The 27,676-nt window shown below is 50.1% G+C and overlaps 1 protein-coding gene across 1 annotated transcript; it reads right to left on the minus strand.

The window, feature by feature from the left end:
• On the minus strand, window positions 1-24,796 carry BRI3BP (BRI3 binding protein). The gene is made up of 3 exons (XM_027043875.2): window positions 24,467-24,796; window positions 11,992-12,094; window positions 1-1,123 (listed from the first exon to the last, which is right to left on the minus strand). The coding sequence occupies exons 1-3, from the start codon at window positions 24,674-24,676 to the stop codon at window positions 702-704; spliced, it is 735 nt and encodes a 244-aa protein (XP_026899676.1). The 5' UTR covers window positions 24,677-24,796; the 3' UTR covers window positions 1-701.
• Window positions 24,797-27,676: the final 2,880 nt, after the last annotated feature.

Below are 27,676 nucleotides of genomic sequence, written 5' to 3' on the forward strand. Positions count from 1 at the left end.
TCGGGTTTTCTATGGATAACGATCTCTTTCTCCACTTAGAAATATAATTGACGGGGGCCTGGCTGGGGTCACGAGGACCCAGAAGATGTTTAGTTTCGTCCTGGACCCCAACCACCCACATCCAGAAACAACGACATCCATCAGCTGAGTCACCGTCAACCAAAAGTGACATAAAACGAAGTTCACGGTTTTGGAGCATGAGAAGAACGCACACAGACCTCACCCACCAATCCCTATGCCGTGACGACAAACAGTGGCGCTGGAACTCTTCGTCTAAAATGTCCGATTAGCATATTCTCCCCCTCAGTGTAGAGTTTTATCAAACTTGACTCGATCTGCCTTTATTAAAAAACCTTACAAAAGATGTATTTAAGTGCTTGAAAAAATTAACTTTATGCACTATGCACAGATAAACTCTTACCATACAGCTAATATGGTTATATCCTTTGTTTTAAAAAATATTTCTTCCCCCCACTAACGACCCTTCGCGGGTAGTTCCGCGTAAACAATCCTGTCATTCCTCTGGGAACGTGTCCCTAGGGGCTGACACGTGGCCGGAAATACCCTCGCAAAGCGCCCCGCTTCCTGCTCGGGAATGTTTATTAGGACTGCTTGGGCTTGGCCATTCTTTTCTTCCTTCTTCTTTTTTGCTTTCTGAGGCAGGGCGCTGGTACGGGGGGACCCGGCCGGCTGGCTGATTGTCACTTGCCGTTGGTGCGGTCGAGACTCTCCAGCACTTTGTTGAGGCGGATGTTGAGCAGTCTGACCTGGTTCTCCAGGTGCTCCAGCTTCTCCTCCACGCTGGGGCCACTGGGGCTGCTGCGCCAGTAGAAGCCCATGGGCCCGGTCATGAAGTAGATGGCCACCACGAAGCACAGGGGCAGGACTGCGTTCTCCGGCTCCCCCTCGTACTTGTGCAGGACGTAGACGCAGGACATGGAAAACAGGATGACCCGGGCGATCCAGAAGAAGCGGCCGAACACCACGTGCAGCAGGCTGAAGGTGAAGCCCAGCGTCAGAGACAGGAACCAGTAGGCCAGGAGGACGACGCCCACCAGCAAGAGGGCGCGGGCCGGGCTGTTGGCCACCGAGGCCGGGCTGAAATACTGGGACAGGTTCGACACTGCGGAACAGAAAAGAGGGACAGTGGCGGGTCAGCACGAGCCGGGGGCTTCTCTGCAAGAGGGGTGTGGGGGTGCGCTGGGTCTCCGCCCTACGCACGTCAAGTCCGCGGCCTGTTTATCCTTCACACGAAGCCCTGGGGGAAGGCAGGGCACCCTCCGAGGCCACCTGCCGCATCCTGAGTTGAAAACACCTTTCATGGCAGGGCAGAGCTTACAAGCCCGTCCTCTATCTCCTTCCTTCCTGTCTCCCATGGTAGCAAACGCCCAGGTGTAGGCTGGGTGCGTGGCTGCCTAGGAGGAAGGCGTTTCCAGCCTCCCTTGAAGCTCCGAGACTAAGCTCTGGTCAAGGAGATATTTTGTGGTGGCTTTGCGGGGTCTTTCCTAAAAGTAGCAGGAATGTGCCCTTTCTCTCTTCTTCTGCCTGCTGCGATGGAGATGCAATGGCGGGAGTGGGAGCAGCTATATTGGGCCACGAGGTAAGGGAAGTCACCTAAGCCATAAGACGGACGGTGCCTCGGTCCTGAGGCCCTCGTGCTGCAAAGCCACCTCCCTGCCTAACCACCTACCTGTGAACACTGACACAGCTTTATTGAGATATAACTGACAAAAAGCACTGTATAAGTTCAAGAGCATGACTCATTACATCGATTGTGAAATTATTAGCACAATAAATTTAATGAACATCCATCACCTCATACGGATACAAAAAAAAAAAAAAAAGAGAGAAAAAAATGCTTTTTTTCTTGTCCTGAGAACTCTTAGGATCTACTCCTCTCTTAATAACTTTCATATATACCATAGAGCAGAGTTAACTGCAGTCCTCACTTTCTAAATTACACCCCCGGTGCTTACTTATCTTATAACTAGAAATTTGTACCTTGATCCTCTTATTCCAATTCCCGCACCCACTATCACCCACCTCTGACTACAAATCTGATCTCTTTCTCCATGAGTTGTTGTCATTGCTGGTTTTTTTTTTAAGTTTATTTTTATTTTTGACGGAGAGAGACAGGCAGAGCATGAGTGGGGGAGGGGCAGGGGGAGAGGGAGACCCAGAATCCGAAGCAGGCTCCGGGCTCCGAGCTGTCAGCACAGAGCCCGACGCGGGGCTCGAACACACGGACCGCGAGATCGTGACCTGAGCCGAAGTCGGACGTTCAACTGACTGAGCCACCCAGGCGCCCCTGCTGGTTTTTTTTTTTTTTTTTTTTTAAGATTCTTCATATAAGTGAGATTATCAGGTATCTGTCTTTCTCGGACTTGTTTCACGTGCCATAATGCCCTCGAGGTCCATCCAAGTTGTCACAAATGGCAGGCAGGATTTCCTTCTCTTTTATGGCCGAATAACATTCCACGGTGTGTGTGTGTGTGTGTGTGTGTGTGTGTGTGTGTGTGTGTGTGTCACTTCTTCACTGCCTCAATTTACAATCCCACCACCAGTGCACAAGGAAAGGTTCCTTTCGGTCCGCGTCCTTGCCGGCATTTGTAAACTCTTGTCTTTTTGATAATGGTCATTCCAGCACGTGTGAGATAATGTGTGGTTTTGATTTGCACTGTCCTCATGAGTGATGTTGAACACTTTTTTATGTAAGTGTTGGCTATCTGTTCTTTTGGGTTTTTAAAAAATGTTTATTTATTTATTTTGAGAGAGCATGCACACGAGTTGGGGGAGGGCCAGAAAGAGGAGAGAGAGAGGATCCCAAGCAGCCTCCACTCTGTCAGCACACAGCCCGACACGGAGCTCGGTCCCAACAACCGTGAGATCATAACCTGAGCCGAAATCGAGAGTAGGATGCTTCATTGACTGAGCCACCCAGGCACCCCATTAACTGTTGGCCATTTGGATATCTCCTTTGGAAAAACGTCTAATGGGTCCTCTGCTTATATTTTAATCACACTGTGGGTTTCTCGCTATTGAGTTGTAGGAGCTCTTTATAGATTTTGGTTATTAACCCCTTAATAGATACGTGGTTTACAAATAGTTTTTCCCATTCCATAGGTACTTTCCTTTTTTAAAAAAATTTTTAAAAATGTTTTTATTTATTTTCGAGACAGAAAGAGACAGAGTACAAGTGGGGGGGGCGGGGGCGCAGAGAGAGAGGGAGACACAGAATCCGAAGCGGGCTCCAGGCTCCGAGGTGTCAGCACAGAGCCCGACGCGGGGCTCGACCTCACAAGCCGCAAGATCATGGCCTGAGCCGAAGTCGGACGCTCAACCGACTGAGCCCCCCACGTGCCCTGGTACTTTTCATTTTGTGATGGTTTCTTCTGCTGTGCAGAAGTTTCTTGGTTTGAGTAGCACTCCTTGTTTATTTTTGCTTTTGGTGCCAAATCCAGAAAAATCATTGCCAAGACCGATGTCAAAGAGCTTTATGGAGTTTCATGGTGTCTGGCCTTACATTTAATAAGTCTTTCATACATTTTGAGTTAATTTTTGTGAGTGGTGTAAGGTAGGGGCCTCGTTTCATTCTTTTACGCGTGGATACCCAATTTTCCCCGCACCATCTACTAAGGTGACCGTCTTTTCTCCATTGAGTGTTCTTGGCTCCCTTGTCAAATTTCAGTTGACCACGTACCCCTGGGGTTTATTTCTGGGCTCTCAATTCTCTTCCATTGGTCTGCGTGTCAGTTTTCATGCTGCACTATGCTGGTTTGGTTCCTGAGGCTTATAATACAACTTGAAATCGGGAAGTGTGGTGTTCTTTTCTCAGGATTCCTTTGGCTTCTACAGTTCCATGTAAATTTTAGGATTTCTTTTCCCCACATCTGTAAAAAAAAAAGCCATTGGAACCTTGATAGGGATTGCATTCAATCTGTAGATGGCTTCGGGTAAATAACAGACATGTTAACATTAATTCTTCCAATCCATGAACATGGGATAATTTTCCAGTTATTCACGCTGTCTCCGATGCCTTTCGTCGATGTCTTACGATTTATCTTTCACCTCCTTGGTTAAGGTTATTCCTAAGTATTTTATGGTTTTTCATGCTATTGTAAATGGCATCATTTTATTTCTTTTTTGGATACGTTCATCGTTAGGGTATAACAATACTGCTGATTTTTGTATGTTAATGTTGCACCCTGCGACTTTACTGAATTCGTTGATCAGATCTAACAGTGTTTTCGTGGAGTCTCTAGGATTTTCTATGGATAAATCATGCCACCTGCAAACAGATAATTTTCCTTCTTCTTTTCCAATTCTGATGGCTCTCGTGTTTTAAGAATAAACATTCTTCTCAAAGTCACAACACTATGGGGCGCCTGGGTGGCTCAGTCAGTTAAGCGTCCAACTTCGGCTCAGGTCATGATCTCGCAGTTCATGAGTTCGAGCCCCACGTCGGGCTCTGTGCTGACCGCTGGAAGCCTGGAGCCTGCTTCGGATTCTGTGTCTCCCTCTCCCTCTGCCCCTCCCCCACTCATACTCTGTCTCTCAAATGTTAAAAATGTTAAAAAAACAACAATGGGGCGCCTTGGTGGCTCAGTTGGTCAGGCAACTGACTTCGGCTCAGGTCATGATCTCGCAGTTTGTGAGTTCGGGCCCCACGTCGGGCTCTGTGCTGACAGCTCAGAGCCTGGAGCCTGCCTCAGATTCTGTGTCTCCCTCTCTCTCTGCCCATCCCCTGCTCATGCTCTGTCTCTCTGTGTCTCTCAATAATAAATAAATGCTAAAAAAAAAAAAATTAAAACAACAACAAATTTCATTATGATTTTGTACTTAAATATACCTCATACTTCCAGGCTAATTTTTCTTAAACAAATTTTTTTTATAAATTATTTTTAATGTTTATTTATTATTGAGAGACAGAGAGACACAGAGTGCGAGCAGGGGAGGGGCAGAGAGAGAGAGGGAGACACACAGAATCTGAAGCAGGCTCCAGGCTCTGATCTGTCAGCACAGAGCCCGACACGGGGCTCGAACTCATGAACTGCGAGATCATGACCTGAGCCGAAGTCAGTCGCCTGACCAACTGAGCCACCCAGGCGCCCCAAACATTTTCTTTTTTTAAATAGTCTTAATTTTTCAGAGGGGTTTTGGGTTCACGGAAAAATTAAGCAAAAGATAGAAATTAATTAATTAATTTATTTTTATTTTTTTTTTTTATTTTAGAGAGAGAGAGCATTGTGTGCAGGTGGAGGGGGAGGGGGAGGGGCAGAGAGAGAGAGAGAGAGAGAGAGCGAGAATCTTAGGCAAGCTCCATACTCAGCATGGGGTCCGACTTAGGGCTTGATCCCAGACCCTGGGATCATGACCTGAGTCAAATTCAAGAGTTGTACCCTTAACCAACTGAGCCACCCAGGTGCCCCAGTATAAATTAATTTTTAAACATTGTTATTATTAATTCGTTTAGAAACAGCAATGAACCCGGGAAGTGGGTGGGGGGTGGGCTAAATGGGTGATCGGTACTAAGGAGGGTACTTGGTTTTTGTTTTTAATTTTTTTTCAATGTTTATTTATTTTTGACAGAGAGAGAGAGAGAGAGAGAGAGCACGAACATGAGTGGGGGAGGGGCAGAAGAGAGGGAGACACAGAATCCGAAGCAGCTCCAGGCTCCGAGCTGTCAGCACAGAGCCCGACGCGGGGCTCGAACACACGGACCACGAGATCATGACCTGAGCCGAAGTCGGTGGCTCAACTGACTGAGCCACCCAGGCGTCCCAGGAGGGTACTTGTTATAATGAGCACTGGGTATAATACGTGATGAATCACTAAATTCTACTGCTGAAACCAGTATTACAGACTATATGTTAACTAACTAGAATTTAAATAAAAGTTTGGAAAAAAAATAACAATGGACCCATTACAGGCTAACACAAATAATATATTTTTCGAGAAGAATAACTGATTTCCAAAACAGAACCAAAAAATCCCGATGATGAAAACAGTGAGATGTTTTGCATTTTTACAACTCTTTTTTTTTTTTTTTAAATATCTGGCCTGTTAGGAGAGAGCTGGATCCTCAGATCTGGTTTTGAATTCACAGAAACAGAATGTCAGCCACAAACGTGGGCCACCGATAGATTTTCAACATTTCTAGGGGCACCTGGCTGGCTCAGTCCACAGAGTATGCAACTGTTGATCTTGGGGCTGTGAGTTTGAGCCCTGTGTTGGGTGTAGAGATTACTTAAGAATAAAATCTTTGTTTTATTTTATTTTTAAAGTTCATTTATTTATTTTGAGAGAGACAGCGAGCACAGGTCGGGGACGGTCAGAGAGAAGGAGAGACAGAATCCCAAGCCGACGGCACACCATCAGCACAGAGCCCGACGCGGGGCTCGAACTTACGAACAGTGAGATCATGACCTGAGCCGAAGTCAGACGCTTAACTGACTGAGCCATCCAGGCACGCTTAAAATACCTACTTTAAATAAATAAATGAATAAATGAATGAATAACAGAACAAACAAATATTTCTAGTAGCCACATTAAAAGGGGCAAAAAAGAAATAGGCAAAATTAACATTAAGATGTTTAGCCCAACAGGGGCGCCTGGTGGCTCAGTTGGTTAAGTGTCTGACACTTGATTTCCACTCAGGTCACGATCTCACAGTTGGTGACTTTGAGCCCCGGCATGGGGCTTTCTGCTGTCAGCGAGGAGCCTGCTTGGGATGCTGTCTCTCCTCTCTCTCTGCCCCTCCCCCACTTACATGCACACTTGGTGTGATCTCTCTCTCTCTCTCAAAATAAATGAATAAACTTAAAAAAAAAAGATATTTAGCCCAACATATGCAACATATTATCAACGTGGAATTGATACATCGAAGGATCCCTTGAATGCCTGGCCTCACACAGGTTGCTGGAGAAGGGGGGACCTCACAGTTCCCCTGAGGGGGTCTCAGGAACCCCCTCCAGGGTTCCTCAGAGCATACTTTGAGAACCACCGGACTAGCCTAAGTATATCTGAAGCTACATACCACGTGTTATTATCAGGGTAACAAGGGGCTAAGTTAGGTGACCAGCGAGGACAAGGACCCTCGGTGGGGGTGGATCTAGGACTAGGGCAGAGAATGTTGACACAGGCACGACCTCGCTGAAACCCGCGCTGCAATCCAGCGAGGGGGGTAAGAAGCAGTGTGCCTCGCCGGAGGCCCTACAAATCGCACCTAGAACATGAGCAACTCGTCGCTCCTGCCTGAACCCGCTTCCCGGAGCTGCCACAACAAAGCAGCACAGGCCGAGAAGCTTAGGCAACGGGAACGTACGTATTCGCACACAGTCTGAGGTCAAGGCGTCAGCAGGGTGGCGCCTTCTGAGGCCGCCGGGGGACAGCCCGTCCCAGGCCTCTCCCCAGCCTCTGGGGGGTGTGGGCGATCCGTGGTCTTCTTGACTCGTGGGAGCATCCCCCTGACTCCGAGACCTTCGTCTTCAGGTGGCCTTCTCCCCGGGGCCGCTGGGCCCAAGCTCCCCGCGAGGTCACCGGTCCTACCGGATTAGGGGTCCACCCCGATTCAGAGCCAGGGGAAAGCCGGCTGCGTGTGCAGCCGGACACAGACGGCCCTCGGCGTGGGGAATCGAGCCTGGGTGGGTCCCACAGGGGCCTGACGAATGACTTTTCGGAGCGGATCCCCTCCGTAAGCCGTGAAGGGATCACAAGGTATTTACCGCGGGCCCACGCGCTGCTCTGATGGCTCCGCACAAATTGTCATCTGGTCCTCACGACGTGCTGATGATACATAGCGTTTTCCACACGGGGTGGGGCTCAGGCACACAGCGTGACTTGCCCCGGGTCCCGCAGCAAGGACAGGGCGGAGCTGGGAATCTCGAGGCAGGGAGTCTGGTTTTCGGACTGCGCTACCCTGATGCGTCTCACGAGCGTGCGTGTGTCAGAAGCGGCTCCCAAGGCTTCAGACAGAGTAAACAGCCTGATGAAGGGACGAGACTTTAAGTGCATCCTTCCAACTCCTTCCCGGAAGAGTGACTTGAGCCACCGGGTCTAGAGCAGGCTAACGCCACGGTGCCCGTTACGGGAGCCATCGGCCACGTGTGGCCACTGAGCGCTTGAAACAAGGCACGTCTGAACTGGGATGTGCTGTGTCAAATACAGGCTGGATCACGAAGGCCTCACACCCCCCCCCCCCCAAAATGTAAAGATGCCTCATTCATAATTCCACACGCTTACCACAAGTTGAGATGACAAGAGTTTGAATCTCTTGGGTTAACTGAAATACCTTATTAAGTTAGTGTCGCTGGTTTCTTTTTACTTTTTTTTACGTGGCAACTGGAGCATGTGACATCATCGGGCGCTCTCTTTCTACTGGACGGCTCTGGCTAAGGAGGCTCCACTTTAACCGGTACCCCGAGAGATTCTGGAGACAGGAATTAGAGGATTGTGCTCATGGAGATCTTGTGCACCAGAACATCCAACTTCGGAACGCTATTTCCTGTAAAGCCTCCTGCGTGCTCAGACTTCTAAGCAGAAGCTGAAAATCCCAAAGGCCTCTGGATGCTTTGAAGTTTATGCGCCAAATACAAGGGGAGAACATGACGTGGGAGGGGTTCTTTCACCTCCGGAACGTGCCAGCTGCCCTCCCCACGAACGCAAGCACGTGGGGCCTCTGCGGAATGACTCTGTTCTGGTCCCCTCCCAGGTAATCAGGAGGCTGTCTCCACCGCAGGTTTCCGCTCCAAGCTGCATGCAACTTTTTGCAATCGGGTTTGCTTCTCCAGGGCTCCTTGTTGGCCAGGGATGGAAATACCGAGAGTTTAACAATCTGGGCGGGTGGCGAATACGGACTCCGAGCGGGATTGCACACAGTTGCCGTATCTGGGTGGTGTGTTGGCTCAGCCCCAATCCCAGGAGGCTGCGAGTGGCATTGCTAGAGCATTGGGACTGTATCGTCTTGCCCGCTGGGGCCAGAATTCTGAAATCAAGGTGCGGGCAGGGCCGTGCTCCCTGAGCGCTCAGAGGGAGTCCCTCCTGCCTCTTGCAGCTCCTGGGGGCTCCAGGCACCCTTGGCTTGTGGCCACGTCCCTCCAGTCTCTGCATCTGTGTCCACAGGGCCATCTCCTCTCTGTGTTTGTCTCTGTGTCCAAATTTCCCTCTTCTTACAAGGACACCAGACACTGGCTGGTGGGATTTAGGAGCCACTCTAATCCAGGATAGACCCCAACCTAACTTGATCACATCTGCAAAAACTCCATTCCCAAATAAGGTCACATTCATAGATACTGGAGCTTTTGGGGTACTTTTGGGGGGACGCAAGTGAACTCCCACCAGCAGCGAAGCAGAGGGGCCAAGAGTCCCCCAACTTTTATTAATGACGGGACCCTATCCACCAGAGGCAGAGTGAGGTGGAGGGTGCAGCCTGGGGGAGATGGGCAAAACCCTGCTCACAGGAGCTGATTCTGGAAGAAATATGGGCAATAAACATATACACACACGTGTGCACGCTGCGGAACATTACAGCTGACAAGGGATTGTAGGCGTGAGAACAGGGTCCCTGTACATGGGGTAGTCAGGATGGGCCCCCTGGAGGAGGTGTCATGTACCAGAGACCCAAGGATGGGAAAGACCTGAGCAGGCAAAGGGCTGAGGGCCTGCTCCCAGTGGGGAACACCTAAAGGAAACAAACATGTGTCCGAGGACAGGACGGAGGCCGGGGCTGGGTGGGGAGGCTGGGCAGATCCTTGGAGCCGACGGTCTCCGTGGGAGCCCTGTGTCAATTCCAAGAGCAACAGAAGTCACTGGGCAGTTTTAAGGTGAACGACTTAACCTGACTGATCCTTTTATTTTTTTTTTTTAATCACTCTGTGCAACAAAAGAACTAATAAAAACTAAAATCACCCTGGCTGGTTTGTTGAGAAGGAACCACAAGGGGCCAAGAGAGGACACGGAATTAGGAAGTGTGCAGGAACGGGTTAACACGGCAGGCCCGAGTCCGCTCTCTAGAAAGAGGTGCCGGAAAGGATTAATATGGCCCTTGGCTGACATCTGGGAACTTGGGTTTCTGGAGTGTGATACGGTGATTTATAAGAAGAAGTATATGTGTGTGTGTGTGTGTATATATACATATATATATATATTTGGTCTTTGTCCCCATTCCTGGGACAGAGCTCCTCCTAGAAACTTTGGATTAATTCTTAACAGGGTCCTTTCGGCCACACCTGAGTATGTGCTGACACAGTCACCTCTGGACAGGCCCTGAGGATGGGGGACCAGGAGAACCCATCGTGAGGAGAAGGTTGGAATTTCAGACCCATCCCCTGACCTCCAGGGAGGGGAGAGCAGCTGGAGGCTGAGTCAGTCACCGACGGCCAATGGCTTCATCAATCGTGCCCGTGTGACAGAGCCACCACAAAAACCCGACAGGAGCTTCTGAGATGGGGAGCTCAGGGAACATCAAAGCTCCGTGCGTCTTCCTACAGAACGCACCCGAACATCTCCTCCATCGGGCTGGTCCTGAGTTACATCCTCCTGCAATAAACTGCCGAGCTAGTAAGTGGTGTTCTGGAGTTCTGTGAGCCGCTCTGGCAAATTAATCAAACCCAAGGAGGGGGAATCTCCGAACTAGAGCCACTTGCTTGGTCAGAAGCACAGCGGGGGCTTGCAACTGGCATCTGAAGAGGGAGGGGCAGTCCTGTGGGATGAGCCCTGACCCCGTGGGCTCGCTCTGACATTATACCTCCAGGTAGCCGGGCTCAGAATTCAGTTCAATTCGTGGGACGCCTGGTCAACGCACGGAGAGTTGAGTTATCTGCTTGGGGGGTGGAAAGAACACGGGTAGTGGAGGGGCCTTCCCTCCATTCCCTGATAACGGGGGCTCCCTGTGCCTGGACTATTTGCACACATTCTGTGGTTTATGCTGACCACCTGCTTTCCCGCGGGGTGTCGGGAATTTTGGCAGGTGCCGGGCAGAAGGTGCCCACATGACCAGCCCCTAAGAAACACCCTGGGCGCAGAGTCTCTAACGGGCTTCCCTGGTGGATGACGACTTTACACGCGTCACCACAAATCGTTGCTGGTGGAATTAGGGTTTCCTGTGGGGCTCCCACCGGCCTGTCCCCTTTTGCTGAGGGTGCTTTGTGTCCTTGCACTGGAATAAATCACAGCCGTGAGCATGACGATAACACTGAGTCCTGAGTCCTCCTGGTGATTCGCCGAACCTGGGGGTGGTCTTGGGGCCTCAACACGGGCGGCTGCAGACTTCCTGGAGGGAGAGGTGGCAGCCTGGACCGGCCGAGTCCTTGAATCGAACCGTTCCAGCAGTAGCCTCCTGATTCCGCACAGAGCAGCAACTCCCGCGGCAGGCCAGTTCGGCAGCGTTCTGGGCACGGCTCTGGGACCGCCTCAAGCTCTGTATGAAATCCCTTTGTGCCTAAATAACTGTAGGTAGGAGTGTGTGATGGGTCCCAACACCCCGGAGGCCCCACCTCTGGTCTTTGCGGTTTGCCTGGGGGCCGACGAATCAGCCCTACCCACACGTACCTTACCCTAAACAGCATCTGTGAATCTCACTTTTGACGGGCCCTTTCTTTATGCAACTATCACAATAAAAAATATTCGTTTGTGGGGCACCTGGGTGGCTCAGTCAGGGAAGCATCCGACTCTTGATTTTGGCTCAGGTGACATTCTCACGGTTCGTGAGTTCAAGCCCCACATCGGGCTCTGTGCTGACAGTGCAGAGCTGGCTTGGGATTCTCTCCCTCTCTCTCCCTGGCCCTCCCCCGCTCACACTGTCTCTGTCTCTCTGTAAATAAATTAGCAAACCTTAAAAAAATTTTTTTAAGTGTTCATTTGTGTCCTCCCTACCCCCCCCAGGGGTCCTGTGTGCCACCCATTATGGGTACTGCGTCCACACTTTGATAACCACTCGAATAAAACAGCACCTTCAATGAATGCCTTCCCCCCCCCCCCCCCCCCGCCACGTACCATCAAGTCCAAGAACATCCAAGAGCTCCATCCAAACTTTCCACAGTGTTTCGATGAACATGTCCACCCCCAGCACGAACCTCTCGGTCAGCCTGGTCAGGAACTGCAAAAACAAGAGAGTGGTCACTACCACTGACTGGGACAACGCCCCCTTCTCCTGGTCCACCCAGGGCCATTGGTTCACGCGTTAGTGGGAAAACAGAGCCGGCCAGGGATGAAGGACACAGCAGGAGTGGCCGAGTAGCCTGGGCACAGACATGAGCTTGGTGGGCCAGGAGCTGGGCGAAATCTGCTCAGGCCTCCTCCTCCACGGGCCGAGGGGGAGACAGGAGGTCCCCACAAAGCTGATCCACTCCACCTCTGACTTCTCCTGAAGCCCTCCTGCCCACGTCAAGCTCAAGGTCTCCTTCTTTTCTCTGCCTCATTTCTCACCTTTATCTTTTATTTATTTTTTTAATGTTTATTTTTGAAGGAGAGAGAGTGTGTGTGAGCATGAATGGGGGAGGGGCAGAGAGCGGGAGACACAGAATCGGAAGTGGGCTCCAGGCTCTGAGCCGTCAGCACAGAGCCCGAGGCGGGGCTCGAACTCACAGACCTCGAGATCATGACCTGAGCCGAAGGCAGACGCTTAACCGACTGAGCCACCCAGGCGCCCCTGGTTTCTCATTTTTAAATGGTGGGAGTTTCCACCCCCTCCCATTCCGCCTGGACGTTGGGTGCTGCCTCCTGGGACAGGAAGGGTGGGAGGGCGGTGGCTCTCACATGTGAGCTGTATCACATCTCCTGGGCATGAGGGAAACACTAGAGACCCATGTCCACCTGGCTTTAAGGACCCAGGTCCTCGGAGGGCTTCCTGATCTCTACAGGTGATTCCAGAGAAAGACCAGGCTAGAGGAACAGCTCAATGAGGTGTAGTCTCATTCATCCGGTTATTATTTTTAATAAGTGCTATTCTGTACACATGGTATAAAACTCAAAGTTGCAAATGGGAAGTCAGTGAAAACTAACCCTCCCATCTCACTCCCCATAATGCAAATCTCCTTCTGGAGGCTCTGTCGTTATTCTGTGGCTTGCCTTTGATGCACCGGGGGACTAGCAGCAGACAAACATTCTTCCTCCAAGCGCCAGTGACTATGCACGGTTTTCTCACGTGACACTCTGCCTCAGACCGTACAGAGCTGCCTTGTTCTCCTTAAAGATGTTTGAGCGATCCCCTACCCATGGACACCTAGGCTATTCCCACCCACGCTACTGCAGCAAAGGGGAGTGACACAGGGGAGCCCTGTACTTGTGCACTTTGGCTCACATGCGGGTGATCAATGCCTTGGAGTGAAATGGCTATTGTTTTTAAGTTATTTATTTATTTAGAGACAGAGGGCACATGTGGGGGAGGGTCAGAGAGGGAGAGAGAGAATCTCAAGCAGGCTCTGCGCTGTCAGCGCAGAGCCCGATGTGGGGCTCGAACCCACGAACCACGGGATCGTGACCTGTGCCGAAATCAAGAGTCGGGCGCTTAACCGACTGAGCCACCCAGGAGCCCTGGCTACAGCATTTTGAATCAGACCTTACGGCTGGATCACTGCTCCAGGACGCAAGGGGAAAGAGAGCAGGGTTGAATCAGCCACCAGGAGAGACAGGACTCCAGTAACCTCCGTGCTAGTTCTGTGGCTTGGCTGAGAGCGCGTGTGGCTGAGTTTAAGGGCCTGGGTTCAAATCCCAGCTCTGTTTCTTACTGCTAGCTACGTAGCCACGGGTGTGTGTGTATACACACATATGATACGTATCAGAGCTCCCACTAACTAAATGCATGTACTAGTATCTACCCCAACTGGGTATTTTAGCATTAAGCGGGATACTCATATGAAATGCCTCGAGCACATGGTAAATGGTCAAAATTCCCACTGACATCCCATACTCGCACTGAGCCCTGACCCCAGAGCACTTCCTGCAAGGAATCATCCTTTTCTCCTTAGGTCATCACACTAAAGGGATTTGTACACGTAAAGACCACGTGGCCATCAGCTGACGGATGGAGAAACAAAGCCTGGTCCATCCATACAGTGGGATGTTATTTGGCCATAAAACAGAATGAGTTACCATGAGCTTCCACGTCAGTGAACCTTGAAACACGATGCTAAGGGAAAGAAGCCGGACGCAAAAGACCACATATCGTATGATTCCATCTGTATGAAAAGTCCAGAGGAGGCAAACCCACAGAGGCAGAAAGTCGACTGCTGGTTGCCAGGGGCGGTGAGAGCTAAAATTTCTTTTAGCAGCGAGGAAATGTCCTAACATCGACTGTGGTAATGATTGCACAGCTCTGTGGTCGGACTAACGAGGCCTGAACGGTGCACTTTAAGGGGGTGAATTGTAGAACACGTGAATTATACCTCGATGAAGCTATTTTGAAATGGGAGGGTAAAAAAAACATACAATGGAAGAGCTGGCATTAAAAACAAACACAAAAACAAAAACAGGGATGGGAATGCAAACTGGTGCAGCCACTCTAGACTCTAGAAAACAGCGTGGAGTGTCCTCAAAAAATTAAAAATAGAACTACTCTACGACCCAGCAATCGCACTACTAGGTATCTATCCAAGGGAAACAGATGTGCTGTTTTGAAGGGACACATGCACCCCCGTGTTTATAGCGGCACTATCGACGATAGCCAAAGTATGGAAAGAGCCCAAATGGCCATCGATGGATGAATGGATAAAGATGTTATATATATACAATGGAGTATTACTCGGCAATCAAAGAGAATGAAATCTGGCCATTTGCAACTACGTGGATGGAACTGGAGAGTATTATGCTAAGTGAAATTAGTCAGAGAAAGACAAAAATCATATGACTTCACTCATATGAGAACAAACAGAGGGTTGCTGGAGGGGTTGTGGGGGGGCGGGGAATGGGCTAAATAAGTAAGACGCATTAAGGAATCTATTCTTGAAATCATTGTTGCACTATATGCTAACTTTGAGGCAAATTAAAAAATTTTTAAAAAACAAAAAACAAACAACAAAAAGAAAACAGGGTGTCTGGCTGGCTCAGTCGGTAGAGCATGCGACTCTTGATCTTGGGGTCATGAGTTCGAGCCCCACGTTCTGAGTGGAGCCTGCTTAAAAGAAAAAGTAAAATAAAATCAAATGTTTTTAAAAAGGGGGTGCCTGGCTGGCTCAGTCATTTAAGCGTCTGACTCTTGAATTCGGCTCAGGTCACGATCTCACGGTTTGTGGGATCGAGCCCCACGTTGGGCTCTGTGCTGACAGCGCGGAGCCTGCTTGGGATTGTCTCTCTCCCTCTCTCTGCCCCTCCCCTGCTCGATGGCTCTCTCCCAAAATAAATAAATAATCTTTAAAAAAAGAGAAAGAAAGAAAGAAAGAAAGAAAGAAAGAAAGAAAGAAAGAAAGAAAGAAAGAAAGACAAACCCATACTCATCAGCAGCCAACCCCCATCCCTCCTCCCCAACCTAGGCAACCGCTAATCTGTCTCCACGGATTTGCCTTTCCTGGACTTTCCGTACAAACGGAATCATACGGCAGGTGACCTCTTGTGTCTGGCTTCTTTCTCTCAAAATAACATTTCCCATGTTGTACCGGGACTCAGTAGTTTATTCCTTTTTATGGTGGCAGATAGCGTTCCACTTGATGGGCACCCCTGTTCTGTGCGTCCTCTCACAGAAAGTATGTTCGATCTGTGCGTGTCTGTCGGTAAAACCAGGTAGCAGGCTTTACCATTTGTTCGGAAGGAGGAAGAAGGAAGGAACGCCAAGGCTTTTGTGAGGAAAGGGTATCGGGTCCTTCGGAGGGCACTGAGCCCCCCAGGAGGGGTGCGAGGAAACAGCTATTTTGGAAGGAAGAGACACGGCTGCTCAACGTTGCTGAACCTCTCTGTGCCTCAGCTTTGTCAGCTGTCAAATGGGGCAAAGACAGGATTGGACGTTCCGACCTGTAAAGGCCTCTGCGTGGTGCTGGCACAGACCGGGAGCCCGGGCGGCCGAAGGCTAAGGACGCTTCTGTCTCAGCGCCTACCCACGCTGGTCTCCAGGTAGGTGCTTGGAGACCTGCCATTCTTAGGAAACCCTCAGGCCCAAACATGACTGGCATTGCTCAGGAGAAAGAACAGACCCGTCCCGGAAACTGGTCTGGGCAGGAGAGGTTGAGAGCAGAGAAGGGCCCACTGCTGGCCTTCTAGCCAGGAGCAGGACACACTCGCCCTGGGCCCTGGGGGCCGGCGCGGTTGCTTTGGATACAGCCCTGTGACACCTTGGCCCACTTCACCCTGTGAAGGGCATCCAGGAGCCCTCAGGGGGATGAACCTTGTGCCTGCAGATTTCCTATGTCGAAGCCCTAATCGCCAGGCCCTCCGAATGTGACTGGAATTGACGACAGGGCCTTTGGAGAGGTAAGAAATGTCAAACGGGGTCACCAGGCTGAGCCCTCAGCCAACGGGACCTGTTGGGGAGGAGATGGGGACACAGACGCATACAGAGGAAAGACCCCGCGAGGACGCAAGGAGAAGACAGCTGCCCGCACACCGTGGAGAGACACCAGGGTCTCAGTTTTCTAGTAAATTCCTACTGTTCGAGCTGCCCCGTATGTGGCACTGGGAGGGCGGCCCCAGCCACTAACGGGGTTCTCCCACCACCGGCCGCGGGGGTCGAGAAACACACCCAGCCAAATGTGAACGTGGCCTTGCCTCCAGGGCAAGTCCCAACCTCGCCACACAAGCCGCTGTGGACATAAAGAGCAGAGGAAGAGGGGAGCCCGGGTGGCTCAGTGGGTAGAGCGTATGACTCTTGATCTCGGCTCAGGTCCTGATCTCACGGTTCGGGAAATGGAGCCCCGCGTCGGGCTCTGCGCTGACAGCGGGGAACCTGCTTGGGATTCTCTGTCTGCCCCCTCCCCCTCAAAATAAATAAATAAGCTTTAAAAAGAATGGCAGAAGGTTGATTCGTGGAAGCAGTGGCTGGTGGGTCCAGGGTTCATTACAGGATTCTGCCTTTGAACCTGTTGGACAATGTTCAGTATGAAATACGAAACCAAGGGAGATTCAGATGAATTAACTCGAGGCCGGCGGCCGTCACGGTGGGAGGGACAAAATTACTGAAGCCTGGATTTCGTTATCCCTTCTCTTGTAGCAGAGAAGCCTGGACGTCCATCTCCTGAGGGCACCTGCCTCCGCCCCAACCTTCCCTCGGCCCGTCATCCCCTGGCTTGTGCAAATGGGCTCCAGGGAAGATCAGCAAATGTGTCCTGACGAGCGAGTCAGAGGAGGAGTGGGGTTTCTGCCGTTTCGAGTTTGCCCAAGCATGTGAAGAACACCCAGAAATGCAAAGATTGCACGAACAGGAAAGAGTGGAACCGACGACCGGATCACAAATGGGTCACAAAAGGGAAAGGCACCTCCAGGGCACAAGGCAGGGACACAAGACCCCTTCAGGGGAATTCTTGCCAGATCCGGACGTGTGCCCTCATCCTAACCGCGAGGAAACAATCCGACCACACCATGGGACATTTCAAGAAATGACTGGTCTGCGGGCGACTGGCTGGCTGGGTCAGTGGAGCATGTGACTCTTGGTCTTGGGGTTGTGAGTTTGAGTCCCATGTTGGGTGTAGAGATTACTTAAAAATAAAATAAGAAAGAAAGAAAGAAAGAAAGAAAGAAAGAAAGAAAGAAAGAAAGAAAGAAAGAAAGAAAGAAAGAAAGAAGAAAGGAAGGAAGGAAGGAAGGAAGGAAGGAAGGAAGGAAGGAAGGAAAAGAGAGGAAGGAAGGAAGGGAGGAAGGGAGGAAGGGAGGAAGGGAGGAAGGGAGGAAGGAAGGGAGGAAGGGAGGAAGGGAGGAAGGAAGGAAGGAAGGAAGGAAAAGAGAGGAAGGAAGGAAGGAAGGAAGGAAGGAAGGAAGGAAGGAAGGAAAGAACTGGTCTGTCAAAACCACAGTGAGATACCATTCCAGCCTCACCCTGTGGACTATAATCAAAAAGACAACGATGAGACGACTGGGTGGCTCAGTGGGTTAAGCATCTGACTCAATTTCAGTTTACGTCATGATCTCACAGTTCATGAGAACGAGCCTCGCATTGGGCTCTTTGCTGACAGCACAGAGCCTGCTTGGGATTCTCTCTCTGACCCTCCCCTGCTCTCTCTCCCTCAAAAACAAATAATGGGGTGCCTGGGTGGCTCAGTCAGTTAAGCGTCCGACTTTGGCTCAGGTCACGATCTCATGGTTTGTGAGTTCAAGCCCCAAGTCGGGCTCTGTGCTGACAGCTCAGAGCCTGGAGCCTGCTTCAGATTCAGTATCTCCCTTTCTCTGCCCCTCCTCAGCTTGTGCGCTCTCTCTCTCTCTCTCAAAAATAAATAAATATTTTAAATCAATCAATCAATAAATAAAAATAAAATTGACTGTGGTGAGGGCTGTGCAGCTGTCTGAATATACTCAAAACTACTGAACTTTCAGTAAAGCTGTTACCAAAACAAGAAAAGCAAAAAAGACAATTGGTCTGCACTATTCCAAAATGTCAATGTCAGAAAAGCTCTCCACACCCACACCCAAAAAGTGAGGGGACTCTGACAGACTAAAGGACATTAAAGAGACATGAAAACCAAATGCAATGAGCCATGGTTAATAAAGTGTTAGATTTTCTTTTTAAAGCTACGAAGGAAATGTGAATACAGACTGTACGGGACAAGTTTTTACTGTACTAAATGTAATTTGGGGGGATGGAGGGACCGTGGTATTGTGGTTCTGTAGGAGAAAGTGTCACGATGTTTGCAACTTACTCTTTTCTTTAACGTTTATTTATTTTGAGAGAGAGCGCGTGCGCACGTGAGCAGGGGAGGGGCAGAGAGAGGCTCCGTGCTGTGAGTTCAGAGCCTAACATGGGGCTCGATCTCACAAACCACAGACCACAAACCGTGAGATCATGACCTGAGTCAAAATCAAGAGTCAGATGCTTAACTGACTGAGCCACCCAGGCACCCGTGCAACTTACTTTCAAATGGTTCCGTGAAGAAAACGGTGTGTGTGTGCGTGTGTGTGTGTGTGTGTGTAAAGAAAAAGGGAGAAACCAGTTTGGGGAAAATGTGAAAATGTGGGTTCAGTGGGAAAGTTTCTACCTGTTCTTCATTCCAGCCTTTCATCTGTTCCTTACTTCCAAATTTCTCGTAATAAAAACGAGAAACGTTTTGATTGTGGTGGTGTTTACACGGGTGTGCACGCACATCGAAATTTATCAACTTGTACGCTTTCGGACACGTTTGTCCCACTTTAAATATGCGCTGTCTATCGAAGCGTAATGTCAGTCACACCTCCAAAAAGCCGCTAAGACGGGCCGGGGAAAAAAAGCCTGGAAAGCGTCAGAGTTATTTTTGCCCCACAAGCTCACCGGCAAACAGCGAAACGGGCCAGCATCTCAAAAAATCAAAAACAAAAGACAAAGAAAGAGCTCAATAGGAAAAAATGGCAAAGAAAACAAAAGGCAGTCTCCAGACAAGAAAAGGCTGATGGAGTCTGCATATGTGAAAAGATGTAATAAAACCAATAAAACACGTAATAAAAAACTTAATGACACACTTCGTCGGACAAGGTGTGGAAGGTAGAGCTCACGTGTTTGGCAGGAGTGGAAACCAGCAGAATTCTTTGGAAAACAATTCAGTCGTCTTTCACGGTATTGAAAGCGTATATGGAAGTGGGGGTAAACACAAAACTAACTTATGTTGCCACAAGTCAGGAGAGCGGTTGCCTTGGGGTGGGGGACAGGGGAACTGGAACGATCCATTTCTAATTTTTTTTTTTTAACGTTTATTTATTTTTGAGACAGAGAGAGACAGAGCATGAACGGGGGAGGGGCAGAGAGAGAGGGAGACACAGAAGCGGAAACAGGCTCCAGGCTCTGAGCCATCAGCCCAGAGCCCGACGCGGGGCTCGAACTCATGGACCGCGAGATCGTGACCTGGCTGAAGTCGGACGCTTAACCGACTGCGCCACCCAGGGGCCCCAAGGAACAATCCATTTCTAGATCCGCATGCCGGTGACACGGGTGTGTTTGGGGTGTGACAGTTCACGATGCTTTATACTTCTCATGGAGAAAAGCACACCGATTATATTCCAACTTGAAAATTTGTGAATGGGGGCATGGAGGGGGCTCCGTGGGTTAAGCGTCCGACTCTTGATTTCAGCTCAGGTCACGATCTCGCGTGTGTGGTCTCGAGTCCCACGGGGAGGGCTCTGCGTGGACATCACAGAGCCTGCTTGGGCTTCTCTCTTCGTCCGCCCCACCCTCCTCTCGAAATAAATAAACTTAAAAAAAAAAAAAAAGTAAAAATAAACACTTGTGAACGCACAGACCCTTTGACTCAGCGATTCCATTTCTAACAACCTGCACACAAAAATCTCTATAGAAAGACCTTTACTGCAGCCAGATTTGGAGGGCACAAGAGGGGACGCTAACAAAATGTCAGCTATTAGGCGTGGGTTCAATTATGGTACGTCCTGAATGATGGTTTGCTTTCTGCACTCCTCCAAAAGGAAGGAAGCAAAGCTTTATGTACCGATAAGATCTGGTTGCCAAAATTTGTTAAGAAGGAGGAGAAGGAGGAGAAGAGGAGGAAGAGGGGGGGAGGAGGAGGAGGAGGAGGAGGGGGAGGGGGAGGGGGAGGGGGAGGGGGAGTGGAACAGCATGCGTAATGAAAAACAGAAAACCCACAAAGGGGCAGGATCTGTACGGATGCTCAGAACAGCAGGCTACTCTAGGAAGGAAAATGGGAGATGGGGTCAGAGTGGGCAAGCAGATTCATTTTTTTTACTCCTGAACTATGTGAAATGGCATTGCATGCAGCTACGGCCTTATTAAAAAAAAAAATGTTAATCTTCTTAAAAACAAAACAACTAAGGAACAAAGGACTAATAAGAACACCAACCCTCAGCTTCTCATTCAAATGTTCCCACCACATGGGTCCACCTGTATTTTTTCCCCTGTGCTCCCCAAGATCCACACCCCAACGCAGCCGCCTGTGAACCGGACCCCAACCTTGTCTCAGCCCTTCCCTCCCCTGCCAACCCATCTTCCCAGACCCAACTCACACCCCTTCCTCCACCCCCTGCCCAATACTTCCAGGCAGGGCACCAGATCTCTTCCTCCTGGCTCTCCACAAGGCCTTTCTGGCATCACTATTGATGTCTTGTTAAACCCTAGGTCCTGTGTGACCTAGGTCTCAATCTCCCTCTGTCCCTTGTTCACTCTGCCACAGCCCTACTACGGACCCTCTCTGGCCCTCACACACCAAACCTGTTCCTACCACAGGGCCTTTGCTCACACTGTTGCCTTTGCCTGGGATGTTCTGTCCCTCCAGCTCCTTCTCTTTCAGCTCACTTCCCTGGCCACTCTGTTCCAGTCATTTCCAATTCTGCAGAGGTGACAAGTGTGGGCACTCCCAGTCCTCCCTCCAACTGATTAGTGGAACTGGGGGCGAGAGGTTCAACCTTTCCATTGCCTTACTTTCCTTCTCCGTAAAACAGGGCTGATAAGAGAGGCTCTCTCTCTTAGAACAGCGAGAGACACATCCTAAGCTTAAACAAAGATTACCCATCATCATTAGCACATCATCTTCTCTTACCTCTTTAATGGTGCTTACTACTCCGAAATAACCTTGTTTTTTTTTTTTAACGTTTATTTATTTTTGAGACAGAGAGAGACAGAGCATGAACAGGGGAGGGGCAGAGAGAGAGGGAAACACAGAATCTGAAACAGGCTCCAGTCTCCGAGCTGTCAGAACAGAGCCCGACACGGGGCTCGAACTCACAGACCATGAGATCGTGACCTGAGTCGAAGTCGGACGCTTAACCGACCAAGCCACCCAGGCGCCCCTGAAATAACCTTGTTTTAAGTGTCTGACTTGTCTATTGCCTGTCCTATGAAAGGTCCTCGAGAGGGGACGATTTTGTCTGGCTTGGGCTCATATGGCAGGTGCTTAAGAAATTTTTGAAAATTGTTGTAAAATACACATAGCATAAAATTAACCGGTTGAACCATTTTAAAGTGTACGGTTCAGTGCCATATGGTACATTCACAATGCTGTGCAAGTCACCTCTGCCTAGTTCCGGAACATTTTCTGCCCAGAAGAGAAACCCCCGATCGATGAAACAGTCACTTTCCACCCCGCCCCACCCCCTCCCCTTAGCAACCATTCATCTGCTTTCAGTCTCTATGGGTTTGCTTGTCCTGGAACATTTCACACAAATGCCATTGTACAATATGTGGCCTTTTGTGTCTGGCTTCTTTCACCTGTTTGCAAGGTTCATCCACGTATCACCATCAGTGCTCCACTCCTCTTTATGGCTGGATAATATTCCATGCTCGGACAGGCCACAGTTCATTCATTCATCGGCAGATAGACATTTGGGTTGTCTCCACCCTTTGGCTAACGTGAAAAGCACTCCGATGAACACTCATGTACAAGCCGCTTCATAATTTTTAATTGACTAAGTGAGTATATCACTTTCCTACCAGAGTCCCTTTCTTACATAAATATCTCCTACCATTTACTAAACAATCATTCAGTACCTGGTATTATACAACCTAGTCGCATTTGGCCCTCCAATTCATCTCCTCTGGAGAGGAGACAGAGAGGTCAAGTCAACTGGCCCAGGATCAAAGGCTAGTAATTCCAATCCATGTCTGTTGGACAGCAAGGCCCATGCTCCAAACCAGAGCACCGCAGGTTTATTTCAGACGAGGCCTAGCTTAGACCATGGGGTGTTTCTTTAAACACCCTCAAACCTCACAACCCACCAAGCTGGTCTGGCTCCGACTTAGTAACCCCAGGCATGCTGAAAACAACATCGCCAGCATACCCAGTTTTTGTGCTTAATCTTTTGATTAAGATTAACAAAACAGTCTCCCCCAAGCCCGGCCAGTCTGGGCGACCACGCTCGGCAGGAAATGTCAGGTCAGTCTCCTTCTAGATGCTGCGTTGATGGGGGGAGGGGAGGAACGGAAAGGGTCATGAGGCATAAAGACCCATGAAGGCACCAGCTGCCTGGGTTTAATTCCCGGCTCTGCCACTCAGTTTGACTTGAAGCCACTCACATCACCACTCTGTGCCTCAGTTTCCCCACCTACAAAATGAAAACATGAACAGTACCTACTCATAGGGTTTTTCTGAGAATTAATTGAGTGACTCTATCTATAAAAGCACTCAGCACATTTTAAGCGAATAACAAATTTGTATTAGCCCCGTGGAAGGCACAAACCTTGGTCACCCCAGAAAGAGTTCTGATCTCGACCCAAGAAGAATGCCAGTCTGAGTTGGGTTTTGTTTTGTTTTATCTCAAGCGCCAGAAAACTTTTTTTTTTTTTTTAAATCCTGAAAGTCCTTCCAGCAGGGCTAAGCAAAGTGGATGTGTGCCTTGGCCGGAATGTCCGCAAAACGATGTAGCTGACACATTCAGTCATTACTCTGGGCCAGGAAAGCACCATAATTACAGGAAGCATTCATAATTACAACCGCATAATGAAGGGGATATTATTATTAGCCCCTTTTAGAGGATAAAGAAACTGAGGCTCAGGGAAATGAAGCCACACGTGGCCCAAAGCCGAGCAGCCCGTCAACTGGTAGCCAGAACCTGAGTTCCCAAACCCCAGGGCTAGCCAGCCCGGAGCAAAGACATCAACAGGAGGAACAGCAAGGGCTGTCCTCAGGGAACCACGTTACCACATGCAACTGTCTTTCATTCACTTCCCCTTTCTCGGGCCCGAATGAAGCCTGTCCCACCGGGCTCCAGAGGGCAGCGCAGGGTGCGGACACACGTTCCCGCGCTCCTCCTGAGCGCTCGACACAGCAGCTCCAAAGTAAAAACGCTCCGAATCAAGGGACGGCACACAGTAGGAGCTCAGGAGGGTTACTGGGCCAAAGCAACAGAGGAGACTGCATCGGTCCCTTTCTTTTCTTGTAAAGTTAAAAAAAAAAAAAAAAAAGCCGAGATATCTTCGCAGCAGAAGGAGGAGGGCCTAAGGTACTCGGGGGAAGTGGGTCGGCGCGAGGCTGGCAGAAACGCAGGGGTTGCTGGGGAGAGGGCAGGGCGCCCCCTGGGCAGCGCGCGCGGCGCCTGGCTCACAGTAGGTGCTCATTCAAACGCGCTGAATGAATGAATGAGAGGCGCGGCCGGCGTGGGCGCAGCCCAGGGGCCGCGCCGCGCCCGCGGGCAAGGTCCAAGGAGAAGTGTGGCGCCGAGCAGAGGGCGCCCCGAGGCCCTGCGCCCGCCCCCCGCCCCCGGCCGTGCGCCGCCACCGGCCGCCGGGCCCGACCCCGGCCGCGCGCGGGGGGCCGCAGGCCGCAGAGGCCCCGGGGCGCAGGCCGGCCTCCCCTCTCCCCGCCGCCCGGCGGCCCCGGAGGCCGCGCACGGCCCAGGCCGGCCCCGGGAGCCAGGTGCGCGTTGGCCCGGGCAAGGTGACCGCAGGCTCGAGCCCGGCGCCCACCTTGTGAGCGGCGCGCACGTTGTCCTCGCCGAACAGGCTGCTGACGCTCTGCGAGAAGGTGTTGACCGTGCGGCGGTAGCTGTTCTTCTCGGCGCCGCCGCGGCCCCGCGCCCCCTGCGCGCCCGGGGCCAGGAGCCCGAGCAGCAGCAGCAGGAGAAGCAGCAGGAGCCCGGGCCGGGCCCGGGGCCCGCCCGAGGCGCGCGCGCCCATCCTGGGGCCGGCGGGATGCGGGGTCGGGAGCGGGGCCGAGGGCCGCACCGGGGACGCCGCGGCTCCGGCGGGGACCGCGTTAGCGCGCTCGGGGGCCGCGCGCCGCGCCTCTGTCAGCCGCCGCCGCTGTCGCAGCGCCACCTGCCCCGCCCCGCGCGCAAAGCCGCGACGGCCCCGCCCACGCCTCGCCCCGCCCCCCGGACGCCGGGAGCCGGCCGAGGACCCCGCCGACGACCCCGCGCGGGGCCGGTGCGGCCGCTTCGTCTCCCCGCCCCCACCGAGCTGGAGGGGGGTGGGGGTGGGGGTGGGGGAGCGGTTGACCTTTAAAAAAAAAAAGTAATTGTTATTTTTAACTTTTCTGTAAAAAGGAGGCTGTGCTGGTAAAACTTGCAACGGCCTCAGCAAGGATGGTGACTGCGATTGATTGGAAAACCAGATACATACATGTCCCTGAATTTCTACTGATCCCCAATACTTGGCCACCGTTGGCGATGGCAAGGGCAACCGCTCCTCCACCCATTCATTCATTCATTCTGAGATTTTGAATTAAAGGGAAAGCATCAAGCCTCCCTCCTGCCTTTCCTCACCTACTATTTCAGCCTCACAAAGCGGGAGGACGGAAAGTTCTCTGAACATAAGTCCAGCTGGTAAATGAGGAGGGAGCCAAGGAGCTAGAAAATCATTTTGCCCCTTAGGGGAACGATGGATCCAGGCGATGGTCATCAAGAGACTGAAACCAAGAGGTGAATGCCTGGTGGGGAACTTGAAAATGGAGGCGCTGAGTTGTGCAGACCTGGACGCGGGACAAACCCTAGAAGCAGGAAGTACCTGCCCCACCTGGGATGGATTCTTGCCCGAACACTTTGAACCCTAACCGGATCTGGTCTCTACAGCTAACCAACAATTTACAGGAAATATGGGGGATGGAGGAGAAAATGAGAAAGCAGCAGAAGCAATCAGTCAAATCCAGAATGTACAGGGCAAGCGACCCAGTGTCTTCAATAAATTAAATGGTATACAAAGCGAAGGATTATTGATTTTAAAACACCCATAAGCCATAATAGCCAAATGCAACCCAAGGGCCTAAAGCAAACGGTGTCCAACCATTTTTCTGAGATAACCAGGAAAACTAAACTTAACCTTTGCCAATCCAAAGAGTGAAAGATTGTATTTTATTTTTGAACTTACACTTCTCTGGATTCCTGATGAAGCTTTCACGTATTTAGTGGCCATATATTTTAAGTTCTTATTTTTTAAGAAAAGTTTTACTGAAGTAGAGCCTACACACAGAAAAATACCCAAAGCGTAAGGTGCTTCTGTATGCATTTAAACAACACATGAGGTAACCAGCACCCACATGGAGAAATGGAACATTACCAGCTTCCTGGGGAAACTCACTATTTTCCCTCCAAAATTTAGGAACTTAATTTTGCCTGTGTTTGAACTTTATGTATATGGGATCAGACAGTCTGCTCTTTTGTGATTGGTTTTTCAACATAGTTATGAGAGCCATGTTGTTGTATATATGCCTTGTCTCTTTTGTTTGATTCCAGTGTATTTATTTTGAGAGAGAGAGAGAGAGAGGAGGCAGACAGAAGAGAGACAGAATCCTAAGCAGGCTCTGCACTGTCAGCATGGAGCCAGATGCAGGGCTCGAACCCACAAACCGCAAGATCATGACCTGAGCTGAAGTCAAGAGTCAGATGCTCAACAGACTGAGCCATCCAGGCACCCCTATGTCTTTTCCCTCTTGTTTTACACAACATTGTATTTTCTGGAGATAATACTTTGGTATATAAGGAAACTATAGGAGAAGTTACTATTACCCACTCAATTTTAACATGGACACACCTTTTATTTACTTAAACATATTTAAAGGAAAAACTGCAGATCACTATCATTCTAAGCAATAAGACCCCTGAAACCAGAGGTTTGATATGCTAATTATTCTCTCTCCTCCCCAAAATTCGTTTAAATCAGTATATAACTTTATAAACATGTTCATACATACATTATCTAAGTCCTCTCATGCACCACCTGTGTGTTCATAGGGATGTTTTTGCTTTTGAATTTGGGGGGAAGGAGAAAGTCTATACAATCATGCTCTTCATTTATTCATTCAGTGATTATTACATTCAGTAACTCCTTATTGCTTACCTACTCTGCAGCACATCTTGTTCTAGGTTCCTTTCTACAATTCTAAACTAAGGGGTGCCTGGGTGGCTCAGTCGGTTAAGCCTCCAACTCATGATCCCACAGTTCCTGAATTTGGACTCACAGTTGGTGAGTTCGGCCCGCGCTGGATTCTGCACTGACAGCAAGGAGCCTGCTTGGCATTCTCTCTCTCTCTCTCTCTCTCTCTCTCTTGGCCCTTCTGCTCGAGCGCACTCTCTCTCAAATAAATGAACATTAAAATAAATACAATTCTAAAATAAATCCTAATGCCTTCACCTGGCTTTGTTATGTTATTTAAATGTCTGCCCTTAATGAACTCATGCTTTTAACAGAAAAAATGCTGCACGATGTAACTGTTCTACACGCAACATAATTACAGGACTCACAAAGTACATTATTTCCGAATGTGCTACAGACAATGTGATATGGTAATGAGAGTTTAAAGCCGCCTAATAGATACTTTCTTCTTTTAGTTCTTCTGTCCCTGTAATGGAAATATTTCGTGCCTTTTTACTACACAACTAATGATGTTTCTTATCGGAGTAACAAACTGCAAATGAGCAAAAAAAAAGAGAAGCAGTTTGCAATGGGGACGGGGTTATAGTTGGAAAGGTGACAACACAGCCCCACTCCCAGGTAGCCAAATAAGTATTAGCAGGTAACTCCGATTTAGGGACTTTGCCTACATCACGTGCGAACTATCCCCAGTTTAAATTCAGGCCTCCCAGGAGACCTCAGGCCTCGTTCCCGCCTCTAACTTGGCCCCGCCCCGCCTCCCCGCAGGCCCCGCCCCCAGCCCCCTGTTGTTTCCCAGCTCTCGCGAGA

This window comes from Acinonyx jubatus, chromosome D3, assembly GCF_027475565.1.
Source record: "Acinonyx jubatus isolate Ajub_Pintada_27869175 chromosome D3, VMU_Ajub_asm_v1.0, whole genome shotgun sequence".
Lineage (NCBI taxonomy): Eukaryota > Metazoa > Chordata > Mammalia > Carnivora > Felidae > Acinonyx > Acinonyx jubatus.